The 27252-nt window shown below is 46.3% G+C and overlaps 1 protein-coding gene across 1 annotated transcript; it reads left to right on the top strand.

Annotated features, from left to right (window-relative positions):
* The first annotated feature begins 8358 nt into the window (after positions 1 to 8358).
* On the top strand, positions 8359 to 15055 carry LOC139418188 (retinal homeobox protein Rx1-like). The gene is made up of 3 exons (XM_071167453.1): positions 8359 to 8635; positions 11978 to 12231; positions 14547 to 15055. Exons 1-3 carry the CDS (start codon positions 8359 to 8361, stop codon positions 14976 to 14978), a joined length of 963 nt encoding a protein of 320 aa, XP_071023554.1. The 3' UTR covers positions 14979 to 15055.
* The last annotated feature ends 12197 nt before the right edge of the window (positions 15056 to 27252 follow it).

The following is a 27252-nucleotide window of genomic DNA, read 5'->3' as shown; positions in this document are numbered from 1 at the left end:
ACATATGCACCATTCAACCCTGGTATTTCTGCTGCGTTCACGTACGAGTCGGAACTCTGAAAAATCCGTCTTGCTAACTGGTGGAACGTGGCACGTGTATAACTACAACCAGTTGGCAAGTTGGAAATGTCTGAGTTCCGTCTAACACGCGAACGTGTCAGAAATCATGTCACAGAGTTTAGCGCCCATAGCCACTTCTAATAGGCTTGCCAGGCTACCACTACAGCTTCTCAGAAAGAGATTCCTTTAATGAAACCCAGAAAAGAAGCTACGTGGTGACAGTCCCATCTGTTACTTTTATTTTTTCTACACTAATGACGCACTCTGTCCTCTGCCTCGCCCGCCCACCAGGAGCGTCTAGTCCTAATCAAGCGTGGAGTGTACGGACAGAGCACTCCCTTCCACATCAAAATCCACAAATAAATAGTTATTTGACCATCTCGGTCTCAGGACTTTAACCCCATTAATAACCTGTTGGTTTGAGTTTAAGAGGACAGGACATAAGTGCAGATGAATGATATGAAAGATCGGGAAAGATTCTGTATGGAGGAATGGTCTAAGATCAGTGGAGGCTGGTGAGAGGAGCTATAGGAGGACGGGCTCATTGTAATAGCTGGAATGGAATTAAATCAAACGCATGGAAACCACATGTTTGACTCTGGTCCATTTATTCCATTCCATTAAGCCCGTCCTATAGCTCCTCCCACCAGCCTCCTCTGTTTAAGATTCCTACCAATGTGTCCAATCTCACAAAAAAAGGTATTGAAAGTTATTGAAACAGGTGTGCCAATAATTTTGATAACTATTTTTGGAAGAAATTTTACTATATGTTAAACAAAATGTCTTTCTCCAAGCAATTGTATTAGTATAAAATAAAATAATTAATTTTAAATTTTTGCTTGCAATATACACTACATGACCAAACATCTCATTCCAAAATCATGGGCATTAATATGGAGTTGGTTCCCCCTTTGCTGTTGTAACGGTCTCCACTCTTCTGGGAAGGCTTTCCACTAGATGTTGGAACATTGCTGCTATAACAGTCTCCACTCTTCTGGGAAGGCTTTCCACTAGATGTTGGAACATTGCTGCTATAACAGTCTCCACTCTTCTGGGAAGGCTTTCCAATAGATGTTGGAACATTGCTGCGGGTGTCACACCCTGACCTTAGTATTCTTTGTTTTCTTTATATATTTTGGTTAGGTCAGGGTGTGACAAGGGTGATGTGTGTTTTTGTATTGTCTTGGGGTTTTTGTATGTTTATGGGGTTTACTAGTCTAGGTGTTTTTTATGTCTATGGCTGCCTAGATTGGTTCTCAATTAGAGACAGCTGTTTATCGTTGTCTCTGATTGGGAACCATATTTAGGCAGCCATATTCCTTGGGTAATTTGTGGGTTATTGTCTTTGTCTAGTTGCCTGTGTCTGCACTAGTATTATATAGCTTCACGGTTGGTTTTGTCACGCCCTGGCCTTAGTATTTTGGTCAGGCCAGGGTGTGACATGGGTGATTTATGTGGTTTGTTTTGTCTAGGGGTTTTGTAGTTTATGGGATTGTGTTTGGAATAGTATTCTAGATAAGTCTAAGGTTGCCTAGAGTGGTTCTCAATCAGAGGCAGGTGTTTATTGTTGTCTCTGATTGGGAACCATATTTAGGCAGCCATATTCTTTGAGTATTTTGTGGGTGATTGTTCCTTGTCTCTGTGTTTGTTGCACCAGATAGGGCTGTTTCGGTTTTTCACGTTTCTTGTTTTGTAAATTGTTCGTATTTTTCATCTTTCATTAAAGATGTATAAAGATAACCACGCTGCATTTTGGTCCTCCTCTCTTTCACCAGAAGAAAACCGTAACAGAATCACCCACCACAACAGGACCAAGCGGCGTGGTGTCAGGCAGCAGGAGCAGCGCAAGGAGGAATGGACATGGGATGATGTGTTGGACGGCAAGGGTTGCTACACTTGGGAGGAGATCCTGGCGGGAAAGGATCGCCTCCCATGGGAACAGGTGGAGGTACTTAGGAGAGCAGAGGCAGCCGGAGAGAGGAGCCGGCGATACGAGGGAACACGGTTGGCAAGGAAGCCCGAGAGTCAGCCCCAAAAAATTATTGCTGGGAGGCACACAGGGAGTATGGTGAAGCCAGGTAGGAGACCTGCGCCAACTTCCTGTGCTTACCGGGGGGCTAGAGAGACCCCTAGAGAGAGAGAGACCCTGTGGAGCGCACGGTGTCTCCAGTGCGGGTGCATAGCCCGGTGCGGTACATACCAGCTCCTTGTATCGGCCGGGTTAGAGTGGGCATCGAGCCAAGTGTCATGAAGCCGGCTCTACGCATCTGGTCTCCAGTGCGTCTCCTTGGGCCGGCTTACATGGCACCAGCCTAACGCACGGTGTCCCCGATTCGCCTGCATAGCCCAGTGCGGGCTATTCCACCTTGCCGCACTGGCAGGGCGACTGGGAGCATTCAACCAGGTAAGGTTGGGCAGGCTCGGTGCTCAAGAGCTCCAGTGCGCCTGCACGGTCCGGTCTATCCAGTACCACCCCACGCACCAGCCCTCCGGTGGCAGCTCCCCGCACCTCTGGAGGATCCTGTGCGTGTCCTCGGCCCAGCACCACCACTGCCAGCACCACGCATCAGGCCTACAGTGCGCCTCGCCTGTCCAGCGCTGCCAGAGCCTTCCTCCTCTCCAGCGCTGCCGGAGTCTCTCGCCTGTCCAGCGCTGCCAGAGCCTTCCTCCTCTCCAGCGCTGCCGGAGTCTCCCGCCTGTCCAGCGCTGCCGGAGCCTTCCCCCTCGCCAGCGCTGCCGGAGTCTCCCGCCTGTCATGAGCCGCCGGAGTCTCCCGCCTGTCATGAGCCGCCAGAGTCTCCCGCCTGTCATGAGCCGCCAGAGTCTCCCGCCTGTCATGAGCCGCCAGAGTCTCCCGCCTGTCATGAGCCGCCAGAGTCTCCCGCCTGTCATGAGCCGCCAGAGTCTCCCGCCTGTCATGAGCCGCCAGAGTCTCCCGCCTGTCATGAGCCGCCAGAGTCTCCCGCCTGTCATGAGCCGCCAGAGTCTCCCGCCTGTCATGAGCCGCCAGAGTCTCCCGCCTGTCATGAGCCGCCAGAGTCTCCCGCCTGTCATGAGCCGCCAGAGTCTCCCGCCTGTCAGCATGGAGCAGCCAGAGTCTCCCGCCTGTCAGCATGGAGCAGCCAGAGTCTCCCGCCTGTCAGCCAGGATCTGCCAGAGTCGCCAGTCAGCCAGGATCTGCCAGAGTCGCCAGTCAGCCAGGATCTGCCAGAGTCGCCAGTCAGCCAGGATCTGCCAGAACCACCAGTCAGCCAGGATCTGCCAGAGCCATCAACCTGCCTGAGCTTCCTCTCAGTTTTGAGCTTCCTCTCAGTTTTGAGCTTCCTCTCAGTCCTGAGCTTCCTCTCAGTCCTGAGCTTCCTCTCAGTCCCGAGCTACCCCTCAGTCCCGAGCTACCCCTCAGTCCCGAGCTACCCCTCAGTCCCGAGCTACCCCTAAGTCCCGAGCTACCCCTAAGTCCCGAGCTACCCCTCAGTCCCGAGCTACCCCTCAGTCCCGAGCTACCCCTCAGTCCCGAGCTGTCCCTCAGTCCGGAGCTGCCCCCTCAGTCCAGTGGGGCTCTTTGTTAGGGTTACTAGGCCAAGGTCGGCGGCAAGGGTCGCCAATCTAAGAACGCTAAGGAGGTGGACAAAGACTAAGTTGGAGTGGGGTCCACGTCCCGCGCCAGAGCCGCCACCGTGGATAGACGCCCACCCAGACCCTCCCCTATGGGTTTAGGTGTGTGGGGTGGGGGGGATACTGTCACGCCCTGGCCTTAGTATTTTGTGTTTTCTTTATTATTTTGGTCAGGCCAGGGTGTGACACGGGTGATTTATGTGGTTTGTTTTGTCTAGGGGTTTTGCTGTTTATGGGATTGTGTTTAGTATAGTATTCTAGGTACGCCTATGGTTGCCTAGAGTGGTTCTCAATCAGAGGCAGGTGTTTATCGTTGTCTCTGATTGGGAACCATATTTAGGCAGCCATATTCTTTGAGTATTTCGTGGCTGATTGTTCCTTGTCTCTGTGTTTGTTGCACCAGATAGGGCTGTTTCGGTTTTTCACGTTTCTTGTTTTGTAAATTGTTCGTATTTTTCATCTTTCATTAAAGATGTATAAAGATAACCACGCTGCATTTTGGTCCTCCTCTCTTTCACCAGAAGAAAACCGTAACAGGTTTGTTGTTTTGTATAGTTTGTTAAGTGTTCTTTGTCTTCATTAAAAAGTATGTATTCATCTTACGCTGCGCCTTGGTCTCCTCCATACCATGAACGTGACAGAATAACCCACCGTAAAAGGACCAAGCAGCGTGTTAAGGAGGAATGGACCTGGGAGGACATTTTGGACAGAGCAGGACCCTGGACGCAGGCTGAGGAGTTGCCTAGGTGCAAGAGAGGACAGCAATGACGTCGGGGAGGTAGGCCACAGAAACCCCAATAAAAAAAAAAATTGGGGGGCACATGGAGCAGTCGGCGAAGTTGAGGGGTGAGTCTGAGATTGTCGAGGAGTTATTGGACAGATTGGAGGAGAATGAACGGAGGGGAGATTATGAGACATTCGAGGAGTTGTTAACGAAATTGGAGGAGAGTGAAGAGAGAGAGCTGTTGGTTTGGCGTAGTATGCACGGCATTCGCCCTGAGGAGCGTGTTAGCTGTCCGATGCCACCTGTGTCAGTTCCTCGTACTCAGCCTGAAACTTGTGTTAAAGTTCCGGAAGAATTGATGCCGGCTATACACACCAGGTCTCCAGTACACCTTCACAACCCAGTGTGTCCTGGTCCTGCTTCCGCACTCACTCTGAGGTGCATGTCCCCAGCTCGGTACCACCAGTGCCGGCACCACGCACCAGGCCTACAATGCGCCTCGCCAGTCCAGAGCGTCCGGCGATAGTACCCAGTCCAGAGCGTCCGGCTACAGCACCCAGTCCAGAGCGTCCGGCGACGGTACCCAGTCCAGAGCGTCCGGCGACGGTACCCAGTCCAGAGCGTCCGGTGACGGTACCCAGTCCAGATCGTCTGGTGACGGTACCCAGTCCAGATCGTCTGGTGACAGTACCCAGTCCAGAGCGTCCGGCGACGGTACCCAGTCCAGAGCGTCTGGCGACGGTCCAGAGCGTCCGGCGACGGTACCCAGACCAGAGCGTCCGGCGACGGTACCCAGACCAGAGCGTCTGGCGACGGTACCCGGTCCAGAGCGTCTGGCGACGGTACCCGGTCCAGAGCGTCTGGCGACGGTACCCGGTCCAGAGCGTCCGGCGACGGTACCCGGTCCAGAGCGTCCGGCGACGGTACCCGGTCCAGAGCGTCTGGCGACGGTACCCGGTCCAGAGCGTCCGGCGACGGTACCCGGTCCAGAGCGTCCGGCGACGGTACCCGGTCCAGAGCGTCCGGCGACGGTACCCGGTTCAGAGCGTCTGGCGACAGTACCCGGTTCAGAGCGTCTGGCGACAGTACCCGGTCCAGAGCGTCTGGCGACGGTACCCGGTCCAGAGCGGAACCTCCTACAACGTGCCGCAGACCGGAATCACCGGAACCTCCTACGACGGAGTCTCCCTCCAGTCCGGAGGCGCCACTCACTCCAGACTCAACCATCAGTCCAATGGCGTCCTCTAGTCCGGGGTCGGCGGTGAGGATTCCTGCTCCCGACAAACAGTTATTGTGCTGATGTTGCTTCCAGAGACAGTTTGCAACTCTGTAGTGAGTGTTGCAACCGAGGAGGGATGATTTTTACTCGCTGAACCGTTATTGGTCCTAGACGTTTCCACTTCACAATAACAACACAGTTGACCGAGGGAGCTCTAGCAGGTGCAGAAATTTGACAAACTGACTTGTTGGAAAGGTGGCATCCAATGACGGTGCAACGTTGAACGTCACTGAACTCTTCAGTGAGGCCATTCTACTGACAATGTTTGTCTATGGAGATTGCATGGCTGTGTGCTTGATTTTTATACACCTGTCAGCAACATGTTTGGCTGAAATAGCCAAATCCACTAATTTAAAGGGGTGTCCACATACTTCTGTATATATAGTTTATCTCAGTATTTTTATTGTTATTTTATACTGTCTTTTTTGCTCATCTTCATCAAGGGTGCTAATACCTATCTGTATGTGCTATCTTAATTTGGTCACTGCACAGCAGGAAATGCAAACTTGTACTTTATTCAACATTTTAAAGAGGCTACCAAAGTTTGTAATTTCTACTTTAAAATATCAGACTTGATTTACCCTAACAATTTTTTTTATCAACCCTTACAAAAATGTTCATTCATTATAATTCCCATTTCCTGTTGATGTAGGATTAATTTCCTGCTGTGAGAAACTGGTAAAAAGATGACACACCTGAACACTCTTAGAAGCTACAACGTTGACCTTACCTCCTCCACCTGGGCCACAAGATTAGGGCAGGCACCTGACGGTCTTAGGAGCTACAACGTTGACCTTACCTCCTCCACTTGGGCCACAAGATTAGGGCAGGCAGCCAAGAGAGGGAGGAACTCCACTGCTTTGTTACAGAGAATTTCAATACTTATTACATTGCTCACGTATATGCTTGCAGACTTTCGAGGACTTAGCTGGTTGGGAGGACTAGGTGCACTGCTACCAGAACTCCCATCTGCTGTCATTTACAACTTGTCAGATAGAGGAACCACAATGCACGGCTCAGCATTGGAAGAGGATGTGTGTACTGTAAGTTACCTGGATAAAGGTAAGTACATTTACACATGCTGCTACTGATATTATTGCTGTTTATTTTGAGTTGATAGTACTACTACCACCTAGTTACAACTATTTGTTGTTGAAGATCTCATTATTGTTCAAATAAATGTTCATTTCATTGCAGTCTGTTTTTCCAATGGCAAAAGGTATAGGCTACTTCATTTGAATACATCTATTGTCTCTCCTTTAAAAAATAAAATAAATCTAAGACAGATTTAGAAGTTTTGGGGAGGAAAGTAACTACAGTATTAATTAATAGACCTATGTTTCAAGGGTCAAATATTTACTGTTTCATCTTTCAACTGGTCCATTCCATACTTTATTGGTCTTGTTGATAAATGTAGCTAGCTGTACATAACATATGATTTGGTCTTGTTGATAAATGTAGCTAGCTGTACATAACATATGATTTGATAAACACATGTTGATAATTTCAGATCAGATTTTTTAACTAACTGGCATATTGACATTGTTTTTATGAGAGATACTGTATGTTAATGTGAACTGGTGAACCGGTGTGACAAAGCCAGATACAAGAATAAGTCCAGGTACCTTCATGCATTGAACATAATTAATAAATGTCAAGTAGTATCAGATGAGAATTGTTCATATCAGCGTCAAATATACCCAAATGTTTTCCAACTGAAGGGAAATTGATTGTTACCATAGTAATATGCATTACAACCCATATGATTGTTACCGTAGTAATATGCATTACAACCCATATGATTGTTACCATAGTAATATGCATTACAACCAATATGATTGTTACCGTAGTAATATGCATTACAACCCATATGATTGTTACCGTAGTAATATGCATTACAACCCATATGATTGTTACCGTAGTAATATGCATTACAACCCATATGATTGTTACCGTAGTAATATGCATTACAACCAATATGATTGTTACCGTAGTAATATGCATTACAACCAATATGATTGTTACCGCAGTAATATGCATTACAACCAATATGATTGTTACCGTAGTAATATGCATTACAACCAATATGATTGTTACCGCAGTAATATGCATTACAACCAATGTGATTGTTACCGTAGTAATATGCATTACAACCAATATGTCATTGCATAACCTTTTACTGCAGTGGGCTAAATCAGTGTCACACAGTGATTCTTGGTAGTCTTAAACAAATATACTTTGAAACAAAAGTATAAAACCTCACACACATGGTTATGGGTTTAAAAAAGGAAGACACCTGCACCGTGTCAAATTAAATACATCACAGAAGACTGAAATATAACAAAACCGTTTGACATAAAAACTGGATTTTCGGTGCGTAAAATAATATGTTGACTAATTATGAAAAATATTAACATTCCACCCTTGAGGCCACTAGACGGCATTTCTGGTCATTCGACTGCAGGAAAGGGCTACGACACAATATTAACAAGAGGCATATGCAAGTGGCACATGTGCACTTTCACAACAGAACCGTTCTGCAAAACCCCGTGTTCATGAGATCAACGTGTCTAACTTTCCCTGTTTTGCAGACTGACAGGAAGTCCAAGGACAGACAGATCTGCATCCCCCATCAAAGTGCTCTTTGACAACATACTGCTTTTCTTGGACATATTTGTCAATGGATACCTTGGGAATGATGGACGATGGCTGCCTGTCACCAGACAATGACATGGTGGCGGGAGGAGGGTCTAGCGGAGGAGGCCGGCCTTGCAGCGCTGACCTGATCCTGGGCTTCAGTAAGGACCAGTATCTCCTGCTCACTCCCGTAGGGTCCGAACGGACCCATGAAGTGGACACTGAGGGCCTGGAGAACCACCAGGGGAAGCTGGGCCAGTCAGACCCCTACAGATACCTGGCCAGCCTGGAGGACAGCACCCAGCACTCTGCCTTTCACGGTCAGTACATTGGTTGTTATTGATTTATAGGTTCATTCATTGATTGATTAGGTGATGTTTATTACATGAAGACAAGGTAAAGGGTGGCAGGTAGCGTAGTGGTTAGAGAGTTGGGCCAGTAACCGAAAGGTTGCTAGATCGAATCCCCGAGTTGACAAGGTAAAAATCTGTCGTTCTGCCCCCGAACAAGGCAGTTAACCCACTGTTCCTAGGCCGTCATTGTAAATAAGAATTTGTTCTTAACTGACTTGCCAGGTTAAATAAAATAAATCAATAAAAGTAACACTTCCTATGAATACCCTCTTATGAGACATGCATAATGCATTATAATGGACAACATAGGTACTAATAACTGCTCATAAACATCTATAACATATACAGCAACAACATCAGTGAAATAGCAGTTCATATAAGACTTATATCCAAGACTTTCACTTCTCCACAGTAAAATGAGTAGTCACAATGTTTACTTAGATTACCTCATCCAGGAGGAAAGGCAGGGACAGTTGAAAGCATACGGCACTGACCTCATCCAGGAGGAAAGGCAGAGGCAGTTGAAAGCATACGGTGCTAACCTCATCCAGGAGGAAAGGCAGGGACAGTTGAAAGCATACGGCGCTAACCTCATCCAGGAGGAAAGGCAGGGACAGTTGAAAGCATACGGTGCTAACCTCATCCAGGAGGAAAGGTAGGGACAGTTGAAAGCATACGGCGCTAACCTCATCCAGGAGGAAAGGTAGGGACAGTTGAAAGCATACGGCGCTAACCTCATCCAGGAGGAAAGGCAGGGACAGTTGAAAGCACACTGTGCTTGGATTGTCATTTTCTCAAGATTCAGAGACTACAGTTTATCACTACAGTATAGCTACAATGTTTAACTTAATGTTTCCAACCTGTTAAGGATGATGCAAATTTTCGCAGCTTTTCGCAACTTTTTTTTACAAATCGCGCAACATTTCAACGTCCTGCTACTCATGCCAGGAATATAGTATATGCATATAATAAGTATGTGTGTATAGAAAACACTCTGAAGTTTCTAAAACTGGTTAAATCAAGTCTGTGGCTATAACAGAACGTGTTCAGGAGTAAAAATCCCAGGAATAACTGTTCACCAAAAACACAAAAAAAATATTCATCCGCCAGTCTTTGAATTGTCTAAGGCGATAGAAAATAGATGAGGTTCCGTTTACAACGCCTACAGCTTCCACACGATGTCGCCAATACTGGCATTTCTTTGCACGTTTATCCTTGGTGGGATGACGTATAGGCACTTCCTGTCTTGGGGTGCACCCAGGAAATTATGAAAGTGAAAAAAATGGACGATGATTTCAAGACTTGCTGCTATCGAATACAGATTGCCTCGTGATCAATTTTATCGATTATTAACGTTTATTAATACCTAAAGTTGGTTTACAAAAGTCGTTTGAAGTGATTTGTAAAAGTTTAAAAGGCAACTTTGTTAATTTTAAAAAGTGACGTTGTGTCGTGTAAAGGTGAATTTTCCTTGGATCAGACGGCCTTCATAAATGGACATTTTGGGCATACTTTGACGGATTTAATCGGGAAAAAGACCCAATTGTGATGTTTATGGGACATATAGGAGTGCCAACAAAGAAGCTCGTCAAAGGTAATGAATGTTTTATATTTTATTTCTGCGTTTTGTGTAGCGCCGGCTACCGCAAAATCTTTTGTTTAGGTCTCGTTCAGGTATTTTGGGGGGTGCATGCTATCAGATAATAGCTTCTCATGCTTTCGCCGAAAAGCATTTTACAAATCTGACATGTTGGCTAGATTCACAACGAGTGTAGCTTTAATTGAGTACCTTGCATGTGTGTTTTAATGAAAGTTTGAGTTTTATCGAGTACTACGAGTGGCGCTCTGAAATTTCCGCTTTCCCTGTGCAGGAACCAAAAATTTGCATCATCCGTAACAGGTTTTAACACAACCAGATCTAGGACCAGGCTTGGATAAGAAATGGCAGGTTGGATATCGACTGACTGACTAAGTAGGCCTGGCTGGGATGAATAAGGGACTGGTATACCAAGTATTTTGTTTATTAGAACATAACGTTATATCCTTCTATTACTGTAACATTACAGCATAGTGACTTAAGGAGACCCCTTTTCCTGCCTCACATGTTTGTTACCAAGTCAACGATCTGATGATAATCTTGAGCCTCAATTGATTTGGATTAATAAATTAACAAACTCGGATTAGATCTACCATCCATCAGCCATGTGTAGTGGGGCTTCAACCTCACCCTGTTTTCTACCATCAGCCATGTGTAGTGGGGCTTCAACCTCACCCTGTTTTCTACCATCTATCAGCCATGTGTAGTGGGGCTTCAACCTCAGCCTGTTTTCTACCATCAGCCATGTGTAGTGGGGCTTCAACCTCAGCCTGTTTTCTACCATCAGCCATGTGTAGTGGGGCTTCAACCTCACCCTGTTTTCTACCATCAGCCATGTGTCATGGGGCTTCACCTCACCCTGTTTTCTACCATCAGCCATGTGTAGTGGGGCTTCAACCTCACCCTGTTTTCTACCATCAGCCATGTGTAGTGGGGCTTCAACCTCAGCCTGTTTTCTACCATCAGCCATGTGTAGTGGGGCTTCAACCTCAGCCTGTTTTCTACCATCAGTCATGTGTAGTGGGGCTTCAACCTCACCCTGTTTTCTACCATCAGCCATGTGTAGTGGGGCTTCAACCTCAGCCTGTTTTCTACCATCAGCCATGTGTAGAGGGGCTTCAACCTCAGCCTGTTTTCTACCATCAGCCATGTGTAGTGGGGCTTCAACCTCACCCTGTTTTCTACCATCAGCCATGTGTAGTGGGGCTTCAACCTCACCCTGTTTTCTACCATCAGCCATGTGTAGTGGGGCTTCAACCTCACCCTGTTTTCTACCATCAGCCATGTGTAGTGGGGCTTCAACCTCACCCTGTTTTCTACCATCAGCCATGTGTAGTGGGGCTTCAACCTCACCCTGTTTTCTACCATCAGCCATGTGTCATGGGGCTTCAACCTCACCCTGTTTTCCACCATCAGCCATGTGTAGTGGGGCTTCAACCTCACCCTGTTTTCTTAGAAAAGATGATCTGGTGTGGGGCGGTGCAGAGGACAAGTACAGTCTTGGTGTAGATTAGAGCTGTCTATTCCCACATGAGGACACTCAGGTTTAACAGGTGGCATCTGTCCCCATGGGACTATGAGATCACCCGTAGAGAGAGCTGCATATTAGGTCCCCTTTTGGTAAGTAGAGCTGGCACTGCCGAAGGAGCCGAGTGCAAGAAGACAGATACCTAAACACACACGTCTCTCCTGTTCGACTGTCTCCTCTTCAGAGTCGGGCCTTTTCTCCAGGGACGAGTGTGCCCAGGACCTGGGAGATCTCCAGAAGGGGGTGGGCAGCGGGGAAAAGTCCCCCGAGCCTCCAAAGGAGGACCGCCCTAAGAAGAAGCACCGGCGTAACCGCACCACCTTCACCACCTTCCAGCTCCATGAGTTGGAGAAGGCCTTTGAGAAGTCCCACTACCCTGACGTCTACAGCCGGGAGCTCCTGGCCACGAAGGTCTACCTCCTTGAGGTCCGTGTCCAGGTATACAACCTCCACCTATCTAATACTACTACTACTATACACTATTAATACTGTATAGTCTCTACCTATCTAATACTACTACTACTATACACTATTAATACTGTATTGAGTATCTACCTATCTAATACTACTACTATACATTAATAATACTGTATAGTCTCTACCTATCTAAAACTACTACTACTACTACTATACACTAATAATACTGTATTGAGTCTCTACCTATCTAATACTACTACTATACACTAATAATATTGTATAGTCTCTACCTATCTAATACTACTACTACTATGCACTATTAATACTGTATAGTCTCTACCTATCTAATACTACTACTACTACTATACACTAATAATACTGTATAGTCTCTATCTGTTTAATACTACTACTACTACTACTACTATACACTAATAATACTGTATTGAGTATCTACCTATCTAATACTACTACTACTACTATACACTAATAATACTGTATAGTCTCTACCTATCTAATACTACTACTATACACTAATAATACTGTATAGTCTCTACCTATCTAATACTACTACTACTACTATACACTAATAATACTGTATTGAGTATCTACCTATCTGATACTACTATTACTATCGCTATACACTAATAATACTGTCTTGAGTCTCTACCTATCTAATACTACTATCACTATACACTAATAATACTGTCCAGGTATGGAGCCCTTGGCTGTCAACTATTACTAGACTAGGATTACTACTGGCCCTTCTACCACTACTACCACCACCACCCCCATTACTACAAGTACCACCACCACTACGACTAGTACTACCACCACCACTACTACAACTATTACCACCACCACCACCACTACTATTACTACTAATATTACCACCACCACTACTATTACTACTACTACTACTACTACTACTACTACTACTACTACTACTACTATTACCACCACCACCATTACTATTACCACCACTTCTACTACTGCTACTATTACCACCACTTCTACTACTGCTACTATTACCACCACTTCTACTACTACTATTACCACCACTTCTACTACTACTATTACCACCACTTCTACTACTACTATTACCACCACTTCTACTACTACTATTACCACTACTACTACTACTATTACCACTACTACTACTACTATTACCACCACTACTACTATTTCCACCACTACTACTACTGCTACTATTACCACCACTACTACTGCTACTATTACCACCACTTCTACTACTACTATTACCACCACTACTACTATTACCACCACTTCTACTACTACTATTACCACCACTTCTACTACTACTATTACCACCACTTCTACTACTACTATTACCACTACTACTACTACTACTATTACCACCACTACTACTACTATTACCACCACTACTACTATTACCACCACCACCACCACTACGACTAGTACTACCACCACCACTACTACTATTACCACCACTACAACTATTACTATTACCACCACTTCTACTACTACTACTACTACTACTATTACCACCACTTCTACTACTACTACTATTACCACCACTTCTACTACTACTACTATTACCACCACTTCTACTACTACTACTACTACTACTATTATTACCACCACTTCTACTACTACTACTATTATTACCACCACTTCTACTACTACTACTACTATTACCACCACTTCTACTACTACTACTACTACTATTACCACCACTTCTACTACTACTACTACTATTACCACCACTTCTACTACTACTACTACTATTACCACCACTTCTACTACTACTACTACTATTACCACCACTTCTACTACTACTACTACTACTACTACTATTACTACTACTACTATTACCACCCCCACCACTACTATTACCACCACTACTACTAATACCACCACTACTACTATTACCAGCACAGCTGCTACTACTACTACTACTACTACTACTACTACTACTACTACTATTAGTAGTAGTAGTAGTGGGCACCAGTAGCTTACCACAGGTTAAATAAATTACACAGCCTCTAACTGAATTACACACCCTCTAACTGAATTACACACCCTCTAACTGAATTACAAAGCCTCTAACCAAATTACACAACCTCTAACCAAATTGCACAGCCTCTAACCAAATTACACAGCCTCTAACCAAATTCATTTGAATTCTGAATAATTTAGTCCAGGCCATTTAAAAAAACATTTTTTTAAGCAAAACAACAATATCTACAAATACTATTATTACTACCATTATTGTGATGTAGTGTGCACTACATCGATGTAGTGTGCACTGCTGAGTGACTACTGTAGACTAATACTACGGTATCCTCTCTGTCCAGGTGTGGTTCCAGAACCGTCGGGCTAAGTGGAGACGTCAGGAGAAGATGGACTCCAACTCAACAAAGCTCCGCAACTCCCCCATGTTGTCTTTCAACCGGTCGCCCATGCCCTCCAATGTGGGTCTCATGTCCAACCCATTACCCCTGGACCCCTGGCTGGCATCGCCCATGTCCAGCGGCAACCCGATGCACACTATCCCCGGATATGCAGGCCCAGGGCAGGGCCCTCACTTTCAGCCTGCCTACCCTAGCCACTCCCACTCTCACAGCCACAGCTTCCTCGACAGCCCCCCAGGACATGGCATGGTGCACCAAGGGATGGTACAGGGGATGCAGTCTGTGGCCACGCCACTCTACCAGTGCCCCTGCAGCTTCAATGATAAGTACCCTCTGCTAAGGACCTGGAACATGGTTCCAGCATCGCAGCACTGAGGTTGAAGGCTAAGGAGCACATCCATTCCATGGATAAAACCTGGAAGCCGGACATTCATTTAAGGATGGTCAACCACAACAGGTGATCACAACAAAGATATTATGTTAACAATAGTGAACTTCAACATGATCAAAACAAAGACATTCTATAAAGGATGCTAAACTTCAACATGATCAAAACAAAGACATTCTATAAAGGATGCTAAACATCAACAAAATCAAAACAAAGACATTCTATAAAGGATGATTACTTCAACATAATCAAAACAAAGACATTCTATAAAGGATGCTAAACATCAACATAATCAAAACAAAGACATTCTATAAAGGATGCTAAACTTCAACATGATCAAAACAAAGACATTCTATAAAGGATGCTAAACATCAACATAATCAAAACAAAGACATTCTATAAAGGATGCTAAACTTCAACATAATCAAAACAAAGACATTCTATAAAGGATGCTAAACTTCAACATGATCAAAACAAAGACATTCTATAAAGGATGCTAAACATCAACATAATCAAAACAAAGACATTCTATAAAGGATGCTAAACTTCAACATGATCAAAACAAAGACATTCTATAAAGGATGCTAAGCTTCAACATAATCAAAACAAAGACATTCTATAAAGGATGCTAAACTTCAACATGATCAAAACAAAGACATTCTATAAAGGATGCTAAACTTCAACATGATCAAAACAAAGACATTCTATAAAGGATGCTAAACTTCAACATAATCAAAACAAAGACATTCTATAAAGGATGCTAAACTTCAACATAATCAAAACAAAGACATTCTATAAAGGATGATTACTTCAACATAATCAAAACAAAGACATTCTATAAAGGATGCTAAACTTCAACATAATCAAAACAAAGACATTCTATAAAGGATGATTACTTCAGCAGGTAATCAAAACAAAGACATTCTATAAAGGATGATTACTTCAGCAGGTAATCAAAACAAAGACATTCTATAAAGGATGATTACTTCAGCAGGTAATCAAAACAAAGACATTCTATAAAGGATGATTACTTCAGCAGGTAATCAAAACCAAGATATTCTGTAAAAGGGATGCTGAACTTCAGAACAAAGACATTCTGTATAGTTTATAGATTATTTTTTTGTTAATTTTATTTAACCTTTATTTATTTTAGTCAGATAAAGAGATATGGTCAAAAGTAATACATTATATAGGGATTAGGGTGCCATTTAGGTTGTTCTGTGTATTTAAAAGGCTTATTGTCTCCATTAAGTTTTTTTTCTTATCACTTATTTATATTTGCATATTTGTACACTGTAAATTCTTTCTGGATGTGAAATAAAATGAACTTTTACGAATAATTCAGTGGTGCTACCATATTGAAAAGTCTAGTGATCATGTGAAATGTTATCATATTGGCATTGATTAAAGATTGTTTACACCTAATATTAGCTTTGTGTTACTGTAACAAATCCTGTCCTAGTTACTGTAACTAGATGGGGCAGGGTGGGGTGTGTTACAGTAACTAGATGGGGGCAGGGTGTGTTACAGTAACTAGATGGGACAGGGTGTGTTACAGTAACTAGATGGGACAGGGTGTGTTACAGTAACTAGATGGGGGCAGGGTGGGGTGTGTTACAGTAACTAGATGGGGCAGGGCAGGGTGTGTTACTGTAACTAGATGGGGCAGGGTGGGGTGTGTTACAGTAACTAGATGGGGGCAGGGTGTGTTACAGTAGCTAGATGGGACAGGGTGTGTTACTGTAACTAGATGGGGCAGGGTGTGTTACAGTAACTAGATGGGGCAGGGCAGGGTGTGTTACAGTAACTAGATGGGGCAGGGTGGGGTGTGTTACAGTAACTAGATGGGGCAGGGTGGGGTGTGTTACTGTAACTAGATGGGGCAGGGTGGGTTACAGTAACTAGATGGGACAGGGTGTATTACAGTAACTAGATGGGGCAGGGAAGGGTGTGTTACAGTAACTAGATGGAGGCAGGGCGGGGTGTGTTACGGTAACTAGATGGGACAGGGTGTGTTACAGTAACTAGATGGGGGCAGGGTGGGGTGTGTTACAGTAACTAGATGGGGCAGGGCAGGGTGTGTTACAGTAACTAGATGGGGCAGGGTGTGTTACAGTAACTAGATGGGGCAGAGTGTGTTACAGTAACTAGATTGTGGCAGGGTGGGGTGTGTTACAGTAACTAGATGGGGCAGGGTGTGTTACAGTAACTAGATGGGGCAGGGCAGGGTGTGTTACTGTAACTAGATGGGGCAGGGTGGGGTGTGTTACAGTAACTAGATGGGGGCAGGGTGTGTAACAGTAACTAGATGGGACAGGGTGTGTTACAGTAACTAGATGGGACAGGGCAGGGTGTGTTACTGTAACTAGATGGGGGCAGGGTGGGGTGTGTTACAGTAACTAGATGGGGGCAGGGTGTGTAACAGTAACTAGATGGGACAGGGTGTGTTACAGTAACTAGATGGGGCAGGGCAGGGTGTGTTACTGTAACTAGATGGGGCAGGGTGGTGTGTGTTACAGTAACTAGATGGGGCAGGGCAGGGTGTGTTACAGTAACTAGATGGGGCAGGGTGGGGTGTGTTACAGTAACTAGATGGGGCAGGGTGGGGTGTGTTACTGTAACTAGATGGGGCAGGGTGGGTTACAGTAACTAGATGGGGCAGGGTGTGTTACAGTAACTAGATGGGGCAGGGCAGGGTGTGTTACAGTAACCAGATGGAGGCAGGGTGTGTTACGGTAACTAGATGGGACAGGGTGTGTTACAGTAACTAGATGGGGGCAGGGTGGGGTGTGTTACAGTAACTAGATGGGGCAGGGCAGGGTGTGTTACAGTAACTAGATGGGGCAGGGTGTGTTACATTAACTAGATGGGACAGGGTGTGTTACAGTAACTAGATGGGGCAGAGTGTGTTACAGTAACTAGATTGTGGCAGGGTGGGGTGTGTTACAGTAACTAGATGGGGCAGGGTGTGTTACAGTAACTAGATGGGGCAGGGTGGGGTGTGTTACAGTAACTAGATGGGGCTGGGTGTGTTACAGTAACTAGATGGGGCAGGGTGGGGTGTGTTACAGTAACTAGATGGGGCAGGGTGGTGTGTGTTACAGTAACTAGATGGGGCGGGACAGGGTGTGTTACAGTAACTAGATGGGGGCAGGGTGGGGTGTGTTACAGTAACTAGATGGGGCAGGGCAGGGTGTGTTACAGTAACTAGATGGGGCAGGGTGTGTTACAGTAACTAGATGGGACAGGGTGTGTTACAGTAACTAGATGGGGCAGAGTGTGTTACAGTAACTAGATTGTGGCAGGGTGGGGTGTGTTACAGTAACTAGATGGGGCAGGGTGTGTTACAGTAACTAGATGGGGCAGGGTGGGGTGTGTTACAGTAACTAGATGGGGCAGGGTGTGTTACAGTAACTAGATGGGGCAGGGTGGGGTGTGTTACAGTAACTAGATGGGGCAGGGTGGTGTGTGTTACAGTAACTAGATGGGGCAGGGCAGGGTGTGTTACAGTAACTAGATGGGGCTGGGTGGGGTGTGTTACAGTAACTAGATGGGGCAGGGTGGGGTGTGTTACTGTAACTAGATGGGGCAGGGTGGGTTACAGTAACTAGATGGGGCAGGGTGTGTTACAGTAACTAGATGGGGCAGGGCAGGGTGTGTTACAGTAACCAGATGGAGGCAGGGTGTGTTACGGTAACTAGATGGGACAGGGTGTGTTACAGTAACTAGATGGGGGCAGGGTGGGGTGTGTTACAGTAACTAGATGGGGCAGGGCAGGGTGTGTTACAGTAACTAGATGGGGCAGGGTGTGTTACAGTAACTAGATGGGACAGGGTGTGTTACAGTAACTAGATGGGGCAGAGTGTGTTACAGTAACTAGATTGTGGCAGGGTGGGGTGTGTTACAGTAACTAGATGGGGCAGGGTGTGTTACAGTAACTAGATGGGGCAGGGTGGGGTGTGTTACAGTAACTAGATGGGGCAGGGTGTGTTACAGTAACTAGATGGGGCAGGGTGGGGTGTGTTACAGTAACTAGATGGGGCAGGGCAGGGTGTGTTACAGTAACTAGATGGGGGCAGGGTGTGTTACAGTAGCTAGATGGGACAGGGTGTGTTACAGTAACTAGATGGGGCAGGGCAGGGTGTGTTACAGTAACTAGTTGGGGGCAGGGTGTGTTACAGTAACTAGATGGGGCAGGGCAGGGTGTGTTACAGTAACTAGATGGGGCAGGGTGGGGTGTGTTACAGTAACTAGATGGGGCAGGGTGGGGTGTGTTACTGTAACTAGATGGGGCAGGGTGTGTTACAGTAACTAGATGGGGCAGGGTGTGTTACAGTAACTAGATGGGGCAGGGCAGGGTGTGTTACAGTAACTAGATGGGACAGGGCAGGGTGTGTTACAGTAACTAGATGGGGCAGGGTGTGTTACAGTAACTAGATGGGACAGGGTGTGTTACAGTAACTAGATGGGGCAGAGTGTGTTACAGTAACTAGATGGGGGCAGGGTGGGGTGTGTTACAGTAACTAGATGGGGGCAGGGTGGGGTGTGTTACAGTAACTAGATGGGGCAGGGTGGGGTTTGTTACAGTAACTAGATAGGGCAGGGTGTGTTACAGTAACTAGATGGGGCAGGGTGGGGTGTGTTACAGTAACTAGATGGGGCAGGGCAGGGTGTGTTACAGTAACTAGATGGGGCAGGGCAGGGTGTGTTACAGTAACTAGATGGGGCAGGGTGGGGTGTGTTACAGTAACTAGATAGGGCAGGGTGTGTTACAGTAACTAGATGGGGCAGGGTGGGGTGTGTTACAGTAACTAGATGGGGCAGGGTGTGTTACAGTAACTAGTTGGGGGCAGGGTGGGGTGTGTTACAGTAACTAGATGGGGCAGGGTGTGTTACAGTAACTAGATGGGGAAGGGTGGGGTGTGTTACAGTAACTAGATGGGGCAGGGTGTGTTACTGTAACTAGATGGGACAGGGTGTGTTACAGTAACTAGATGGGGCAGGGTGTGTTACAGTAACTAGATGGGGGCAGGGTGGGGTGTGTTACAGTAACTAGATGGGGCAGGGTGTGTTACAGTAACTAGATGGGGCAGGGTGGGGTGTGTTACAGTAACTAGATGGGGCAGGGTGTGTTACAGTAACTAGATGGGGGCAGGGTGGGGTGTGTTACAGTAACTAGATGGGGCAGGGTGTGTTACAGTAACTAGATGGGGCAGGGTGGGGTGTGTTACAGTAACTAGATGGGGCAGGGTGTGTTACAGTAGCTAGATGTGGGGTGTATGTGGAAATGTGTGTTGTGTGTGTGGGGTGTGTGTGTGAGTGGGAGGTGGTTGTGTGTGGGGGGGTATGTGTGGTAGGTGTGTTGTGTGTGGGAGGTGGTTGTGTGGGGGGGGGGGTATGTGTGGTAGGTGTGTTGTGTGTGGGGTGTGTGTGTGTGTGGGAGGTGGGTGTGTGTGGGGGGGTGTATGTGTGGTAGGTGTGTTTTGTGTGGGGTGGGTTTGTATGGGAAGTGTGTAGGGTGTGTGTGTATTGGGTTCATGTGGGAGGTGGGTGGGTGTGTGGGGGGTATGTGTGGGGGGGTATGTGGGAGGTGTGTGGGGTGTGTGTGTATTCGGTGTGTGTGTATTGGGTGCATGTGGGAGGTGTGTGTGGTAGGTGTGTTGGGTGTGTTTGGGGTGGGTTTGTATGGGAGGTAGGTGGGTGTGTGTGGGGGGTATGTGTTGGGTGTGTGTGGGGTGGATGTGTGTTGGGTGTGTGTGGGGTGGGTGTGTGTGGGAGGTGTGTTGGGTGTGTGTGGGGTGGGTTTGTATGGGAGGTGTGTGGGTGTGTGTGGGGGATATGTGTGGGGTGTGTGTCGGAGCTGTGTGGTGTGTGTGTGTGTATTGGGTGTGTGTGTATTGGGTGTGTGTGCATTGGGTGTGTGTGTATTGGGTGTGTGGGGGAGGTGTGTGTGTTCTGTAGATAACAGTTTGTGCTGTATAACCTCACCTGATACCAGTGTGTAACTGTCAGAGCAGCAGTAGTTGCTAATATTAAGGGATATGCCTATAATAAATATTATTATTGCATTGCAAGGATGTACTTTCGTATGGCTATTTATAACAAAGGGCCACAATATTATGCCTTGGTGTTTACATTTCTACGGACCTAATTACCAAATTGACACATTTCTCCAGTAAGCAGGGTTCTACAAACATGCCAATTGAAAATGTGTTTTTTTGTAATAAGTGTATGGCTGGACGAGGGTTGAAGTTTATTACTAAATAATAACAAAACATTGAGTTTGTAACTCGCTGTTCATTGAAAAACATGATGCAGGGAGGGGTGTGTTACAGGGTTGGGTGTGTGTGTGTGTGTGTGTGTGTGTGTGTGTTCTAATGTGGCGGCTGTGTGCCCACGTCTGTGTGCGTACGTGGGTGGGCTGTGTGTGTAGGCTGAAGATCTGTTGACAGTCCAAGAGGGGTTGTTTGTGTAACGTGACAGGGGTTATCTATCTCCAGTTTGGAGGCATTTCAAGTCCATAGGTCTGCAAAAATGTCCTTTGAAAATGTTTTTGTGTCATAAATGTATGGCTGAATGAGGGTTGTAATTTAATATTAAATAATAACAATACATTGAATTTGTAACGCACTGTTCATTGAAAAATAATCTCAAAGTTCTATAGTTTGTGTGTGTGTGTGTGTGTGTGTGTGTGTGTGTGTGTGTGTGTGTGTGTGTGTGTGTGTGTGTTCATACTCAGAGAAAGGTATCCCTGCCCACCAGGTAAACTGGGGATGGGTCTGGAATAAGCAGGGCTTTCTCCTATAGCAGGGCTTTCTCCTATAGCAGGGCTTTCTCCTATAGCAGGGCTTTCTCCTATAGCATGGCTTTCTCCTATAGCAGGGCTTTCTCCTATAGAGCTCCATTTTTATGGAATGGTCTGCCTACCCATGTGAGAGACGCAAACTCTGTCTCAACCTTTAAGTCTTTACCGAAGACTCATCTCTTCAGTGGGTCATATGATTGAGTGTAGTCTGGCCCAGGAGTGGGAAGGTGAACGGAAAGGCTCTGGAGCAACGAACTGCCCTTGCTGTCTCTGCCTGGCCGGTTCCCCTCTTTCCACTGGGATTCTAACCCTATTACAGGGACTGAGTCACTGGCTTACTGGTGCCCTTTCATACCGTCCCTAGGAGGGGTGCGTCACTTGAGTGGGTAGAGTCACTGATGTGATCTTCCTGTCTGGGTTGGCGCCCCCCCTTGGGTTGTGCCGTGGCGGAGATCTTTGTGGGCTATACTCGGCCTTATCTCAGGATGGTAAGTTGGTGGTTGAAGATATCCCTCTAGTGGTGTGGGGGCTGTGCTTTGGCAAAGTTGGTGGAGTTATATCCTTCCTGTTTGGCCCTGTCCGGGGGTATCATCGGATGGGGCCACAGTGTCTCCTGACCCCTCCGGTCTGAGCCTCCAGTATTTATGCTGCAGTAGTTTGTGTGTCGGGGGGCTAGGGTCAGTTTGTTATATCTGGAGTACTTCTCCTGTCTTATCCGGTGTCCTGTGTGAATTTAAGTATGCTCTCTCTAATTCTCTCTTTCTCTCTTTCTTTCTCTCTCTCGGAGGACCAGAGCCCTAGGACCATGCCTCAGGACTACCTGGCATGATGACTCCTTGCTGTCCCCAGTCCACCTGGCCGTGCTGCTGCTCCAGTTTCAACTGTTTGCATGCGGCTATGGAATCCTGACCTGTTCACCGGACGTGCTACCTGTCCCAGACCTATTATTTGACCATGCTGGTCATTTATGAACATTTGAACATCTTGGCCATGTTCTGTTATAATCTCCATCCGGCACAGCCAGAAGAGGACTGGCCACCCCTCATAGCCTGGTTCCTCTCTAGGTTTCTTCCTAGGTTTTGGCCTTTCTAGGGAGTTTTTCCTAGTCAACGTGCTTCAACACCTGCATTGTCACGGAGTTCCTTTGTTATGTCTTTGTGTTAGGTTGGTCAGGGCGTGAGTTGGGGTGGGTAGTCTATGTCCTTTTTCTATGTTGTTATATTTCTATGTGTTTGGCCTAGTATGGTTCTCAATCAGAGGCAGGTGTCGTTCGTTGTCTCTGATTGAGAATCATACTTAGGTAGCCTGTTTTCCCCATTTGGGTTGTGGGTGTTTGTTTTCTGGTTTGTGTTTCTGCACCAGACAGGACTGTTTCAGTTTCATTTTCGGTCTCTTGTTGTTTTTGTCATTCAGTGTTCTGTTCTATGAAATAATCATGAACACAAACGACGCTGCACTTTGGTCCTCACCTTCTTCCACCAAGGAAAACCGTTACAAGCATTGCTTGCTGTTTGGGGTTTTAGGCTGGGTTTCTGTACAGCACTTTGAGATATCAGCTGATGTACGAAGGGCTATATAAATAAATTTGATTTGATTTGGAATACTCCATAGCTCCTGGTTGCCTCGGCCACTAAGTACGGCTTGTTTGAAAGACGGTTTCAGCTGTCGTGGGCTGCCAGCTGTTTGGAGAAGGAGGTGCTTTCTGTACCCTTGAGTGCCACGCATACAGGGACCTTTGAAATGTTCGGATCCTTTTGTTTTTGTAAATTTGATTAGTGGATTCAAAGTATGCGTCCGTGTGTGGTGAGGTTATGGACCATTGGCAACAGACAGCCACAATTATTTTAAACCTTTATTTAACTAGGCAAGTCAGTTAAAGAACAAATTCTTATTTACAATGACGGTCTACACCGGCCAAACGCGGATCAATTGTGCGCCGCCCTATGGGACTCCCAATCACGGCCGGATGTGATGCAGCGTGGATTCGAACAAGGTGCCTTAGACCCACAAGTAACACTTGACTTACTATAAGCCACCTGTTTCTAATTGACAGTTCAGTCATTAAGCAGACGCTCTCATCCAGAGAAACGTACAGTTAAGGCATTAAAATAGCTAGGTGAGACAACAACACATCACTGTCGTATCATGTAAATTTTCCTTCAATGAAGTAGCTATAAGCAGTCAGTAAATAGTGAGTTATTTAAGAGAGTCTTCAAAGAGGAAGGGTTTCAGATGTTTCCTGAAGATGGGCAGGGACATCGCTGTCCTATCTTCAAGGGGAAGCTGGTTCCACCATCGGGGTGCCAGGATAGAGAAGAGTTTTGACTGGGCTGAGCGGGAGCGGGATGGGAGGGCCAAGAGACCAGCGCTGGAGAGATGGAGTGCTTGGGATGGGGTGTAGGGTTTGAGCACAGCCTGAAGGAAGGGAGGGCGGTTCTTCTTGCTGCTCTGTAGACAAGCACCATGGTCTTGAAGATGATGCAAGTTTCGACTGGAAGCCAGTGGAGTGTGCGAAGGAATGGGGTGACATGGGAGAACTCAGGAAGGTTGAACACCAGGTGGGCTGCGGCATTTTGATGGCACAATCTATAATTTAGATGGTGGGTTAGCATGGGAACAGTTTGGAGACATATTATCTGGTTACCTTTAAACAGGTCAACATACACAAGGCTGCGGGGCCAGACGGATTACCAGGACGTGTGCTCCGGGCAAGTGCTGACCAACTGGCAGTTGTCTTCACTAACATTTTCAACATGTCCCTGATTGAGTCCGTAATACCAACATGCTTCAAGCAGACCACCATTGTCCCTGTGCCCAAGAACACAACGGCAACCTGCCTAAATGACGACAGATCTGTAGCAGTCACGTCCGTTGCCATGAAGTGCTTTGAAAGGCTGGTAATAGCTCAAACAGATCCACAGATGATGCAATCTCTATTGCACTCCACACTGCCCTTTCCCTCCTGGGCAAAAGGAACACCTACGTGAGAATGCTATTCATTGACTACAGCTCAGCGTTCAACACCATAGTATCCTCAAAGCTCATCACGAAGCTAAGGAACCTGGGACTAAACACCTCCTTCTGCAACTGGATCCTGGACTTCCTGACGGGCCGCCCCCAGGTGGTGAGGGTAGGTAACAACACATCTGCTACGCTGATCCTCAACACTGGAGCTTCCCAGGGGTGCGTGCTCAGTCCCCTCCTGTACCCCCTGTTCACCCACGACTGCATGGCCAGGCACGACTCCAACACCATCATTAAGTTTGCAGACGACAGAACAGTGGTAGGCCTGATCACCGACAACGACGAGACAGCCTATAGGGAGGAGGTCAGAGACCTGGTCGGGTGGTGCCAGAATAACAACCTATCCCTCAACGTCACCAAGACTAAGGAGATGATTGTGGCTTATCATATATGCATAGCCACTTTAACTATACATTCATGTACATACTACCTCAATAAGCCCGACTAACCGGTGTCTGAATATAGCCTTGCTACTCCTTTTTCAAATGTCTTTTTACTGTTGTTTTTATTTCCTTACTTACCCACACACACCATACACACACACCACACACACACACACACACACACACACACACACACACACATATACCTTTTTTCGCACTATTGGTTAAGTAAGCATTTCACTGTAAGGTCTACACCTGTTGTATTCCGCGCACGTGACAAATATACTTTCATTTGATTTGACAGTTTGAAGACAACATGTGTAGGTTGGCATGGGGACAGTTTGGTGAAATTATCTGGTTAGATGGTGCAGGTTACCATGGGGACAGTTTGGAGACAGATTACCTGGTTAGCTGGTGCAGGTTAGCATGTGGATAGTTTGGAGACATATTACCTGGTTAGATGGTGGGTTAGCATGGGGACAGTTTGGAGACAGAATATCTGGTTAGATGGTGCAGGTTAGCATGGAGACAGTTTGGAGACAGATTACCTGGTTAGCTGGTGCAGGTTAGCATGTGGATAGTTTGGAGACATATTACCTGGTTAGATGGTGGGTTACCATGGGGACAGTTTGGAGACAGATTACCTGGTTAGATGGTGGGTTGGCATGGGGACAGTTTGGAGACATATTACCTGGTTAGATGGTGCAGGTTAGCATGTGGACAGTTTGGAGACATATTACCTGGTTAGATGGTGGGTTAGCATGGGGACAATTTGGAGACATATTACCTGGTTAGATGGTGGGTTAGCATGTGGACAGTTTGGAGACATATTACCTGGTTAGATGGTGCAGGTTACCATGGGGACAGTTTGGAGACAGATTACCTGGTTAGATGGTGCAGGTTAGCATGTGGACAGTTTGGAGACATATTACCTGGTTAGATGGTGCAGGTTAGAATGGGGACAGTTTGGAGACATATTACCTGGTTAGATGGTGCAGGTTACCATGGGGACAGTTTGGAGACATATTACCTGGTTAGATGGTGCAGGTTAGCATGGGGACAGTTTGGAGAAATTACCTGGTCAGATTGTAGGTTAGCATGGGGACAGTTTGGAGAAATTACCTGGTCAGATTGTAGGTTAGCATGGGGACAGTTTGGAGAAATTACCTGGTCAGATTGTAGGTTAGCATGGGGACAGTTGGAGACAGATTACCTGGTCAGATTGTAGGTTAGCATGGGGACAGTTGGAGACAGATTACCTGGTTAGATGGTGCAGGTTATCATGTGGACAGTTTGGAGACCTATTACCTGGTTAGATGGTGCAGGTTAGCATGGGGACAGTTTGGAGACAGATTATCTGGATAGATGGTGCAGGTTAGCATGGGGACAGTTTGGAGACAGATTATCTGGATAGATGGTGCAGGTTAGCATGGGGACAGTTTGGAGACAGTTTATCTGGTTAGATGGTGCAGGTTAGCATGGGGACAGTTTGGAGACAGATTACCTGGTTAGATGGTGCAGGTTATCATGGGGACAGTTTGGAGACAGATTATCTGGTTAGATGGTGCAGGTTAGCATGTGGACAGTTTGGAGACATATTACCTGGTTAGATGGTGGGTTACCATGGGGACCGTTTGGAGACATATTACCTGGTTAGATGGTGGGTTAGCATGTGGACAGTTTGGAGACATATTACCTGGTTTGATGGTGGGTTAGCATGGGGACAGTTTGGAGACATATTACCTGGTTAGATGGTGGGTTAGCATGGGGACAGTTTGGAGACATATTACCTGGTCAGATGGTGGGTTAGCATGGGGACAGTTTGGAGACATATTACCTGGTTTGATGGTGGGTTAGCATGGGGACAGTTTGGAGACATATTACCTGGTTAGATGGTGGGTTAGCATGGGGACAGTTTGGAGACATATTACCTGGTCAGATGGTGGGTTAGCATGTGGACAGTTTGGAGGCACAACGGACAGTGGACTTTGTCTTTCAGACCTTTATTTACTGACAGATCACTGTGTGCAAAGACCAGTTGTGAAACAC

The sequence above is a fragment of the Oncorhynchus clarkii genome, chromosome 1 (assembly GCF_045791955.1).
Source record: "Oncorhynchus clarkii lewisi isolate Uvic-CL-2024 chromosome 1, UVic_Ocla_1.0, whole genome shotgun sequence".
Classification (NCBI taxonomy): domain Eukaryota; kingdom Metazoa; phylum Chordata; class Actinopteri; order Salmoniformes; family Salmonidae; genus Oncorhynchus; species Oncorhynchus clarkii.
The sequence above is the reverse complement of the archived record's forward strand: the minus strand, read 5'-3'. Positions and strand labels throughout refer to the sequence as shown.

What these genes read in the sequence shown, in the direction of transcription:
- LOC139418188 (XM_071167453.1), top strand. Translation starts at nt 8,359, where the DNA reads ATGGATACCTTGGGAATGATGGACGATGGCTGCCTGTCACCAGACAAT. An exon ending in CCAGCACTCTGCCTTTCACG is followed by an intron (nt 8,636 to 11,977) that starts GTCAGTACATTG and finishes TCTCCTCTTCAG; the next exon opens with AGTCGGGCCTTTTCTCCAGG. An exon ending in TCCTTGAGGTCCGTGTCCAG is followed by an intron (nt 12,232 to 14,546) that starts GTATACAACCTC and finishes CTCTCTGTCCAG; the next exon opens with GTGTGGTTCCAGAACCGTCG.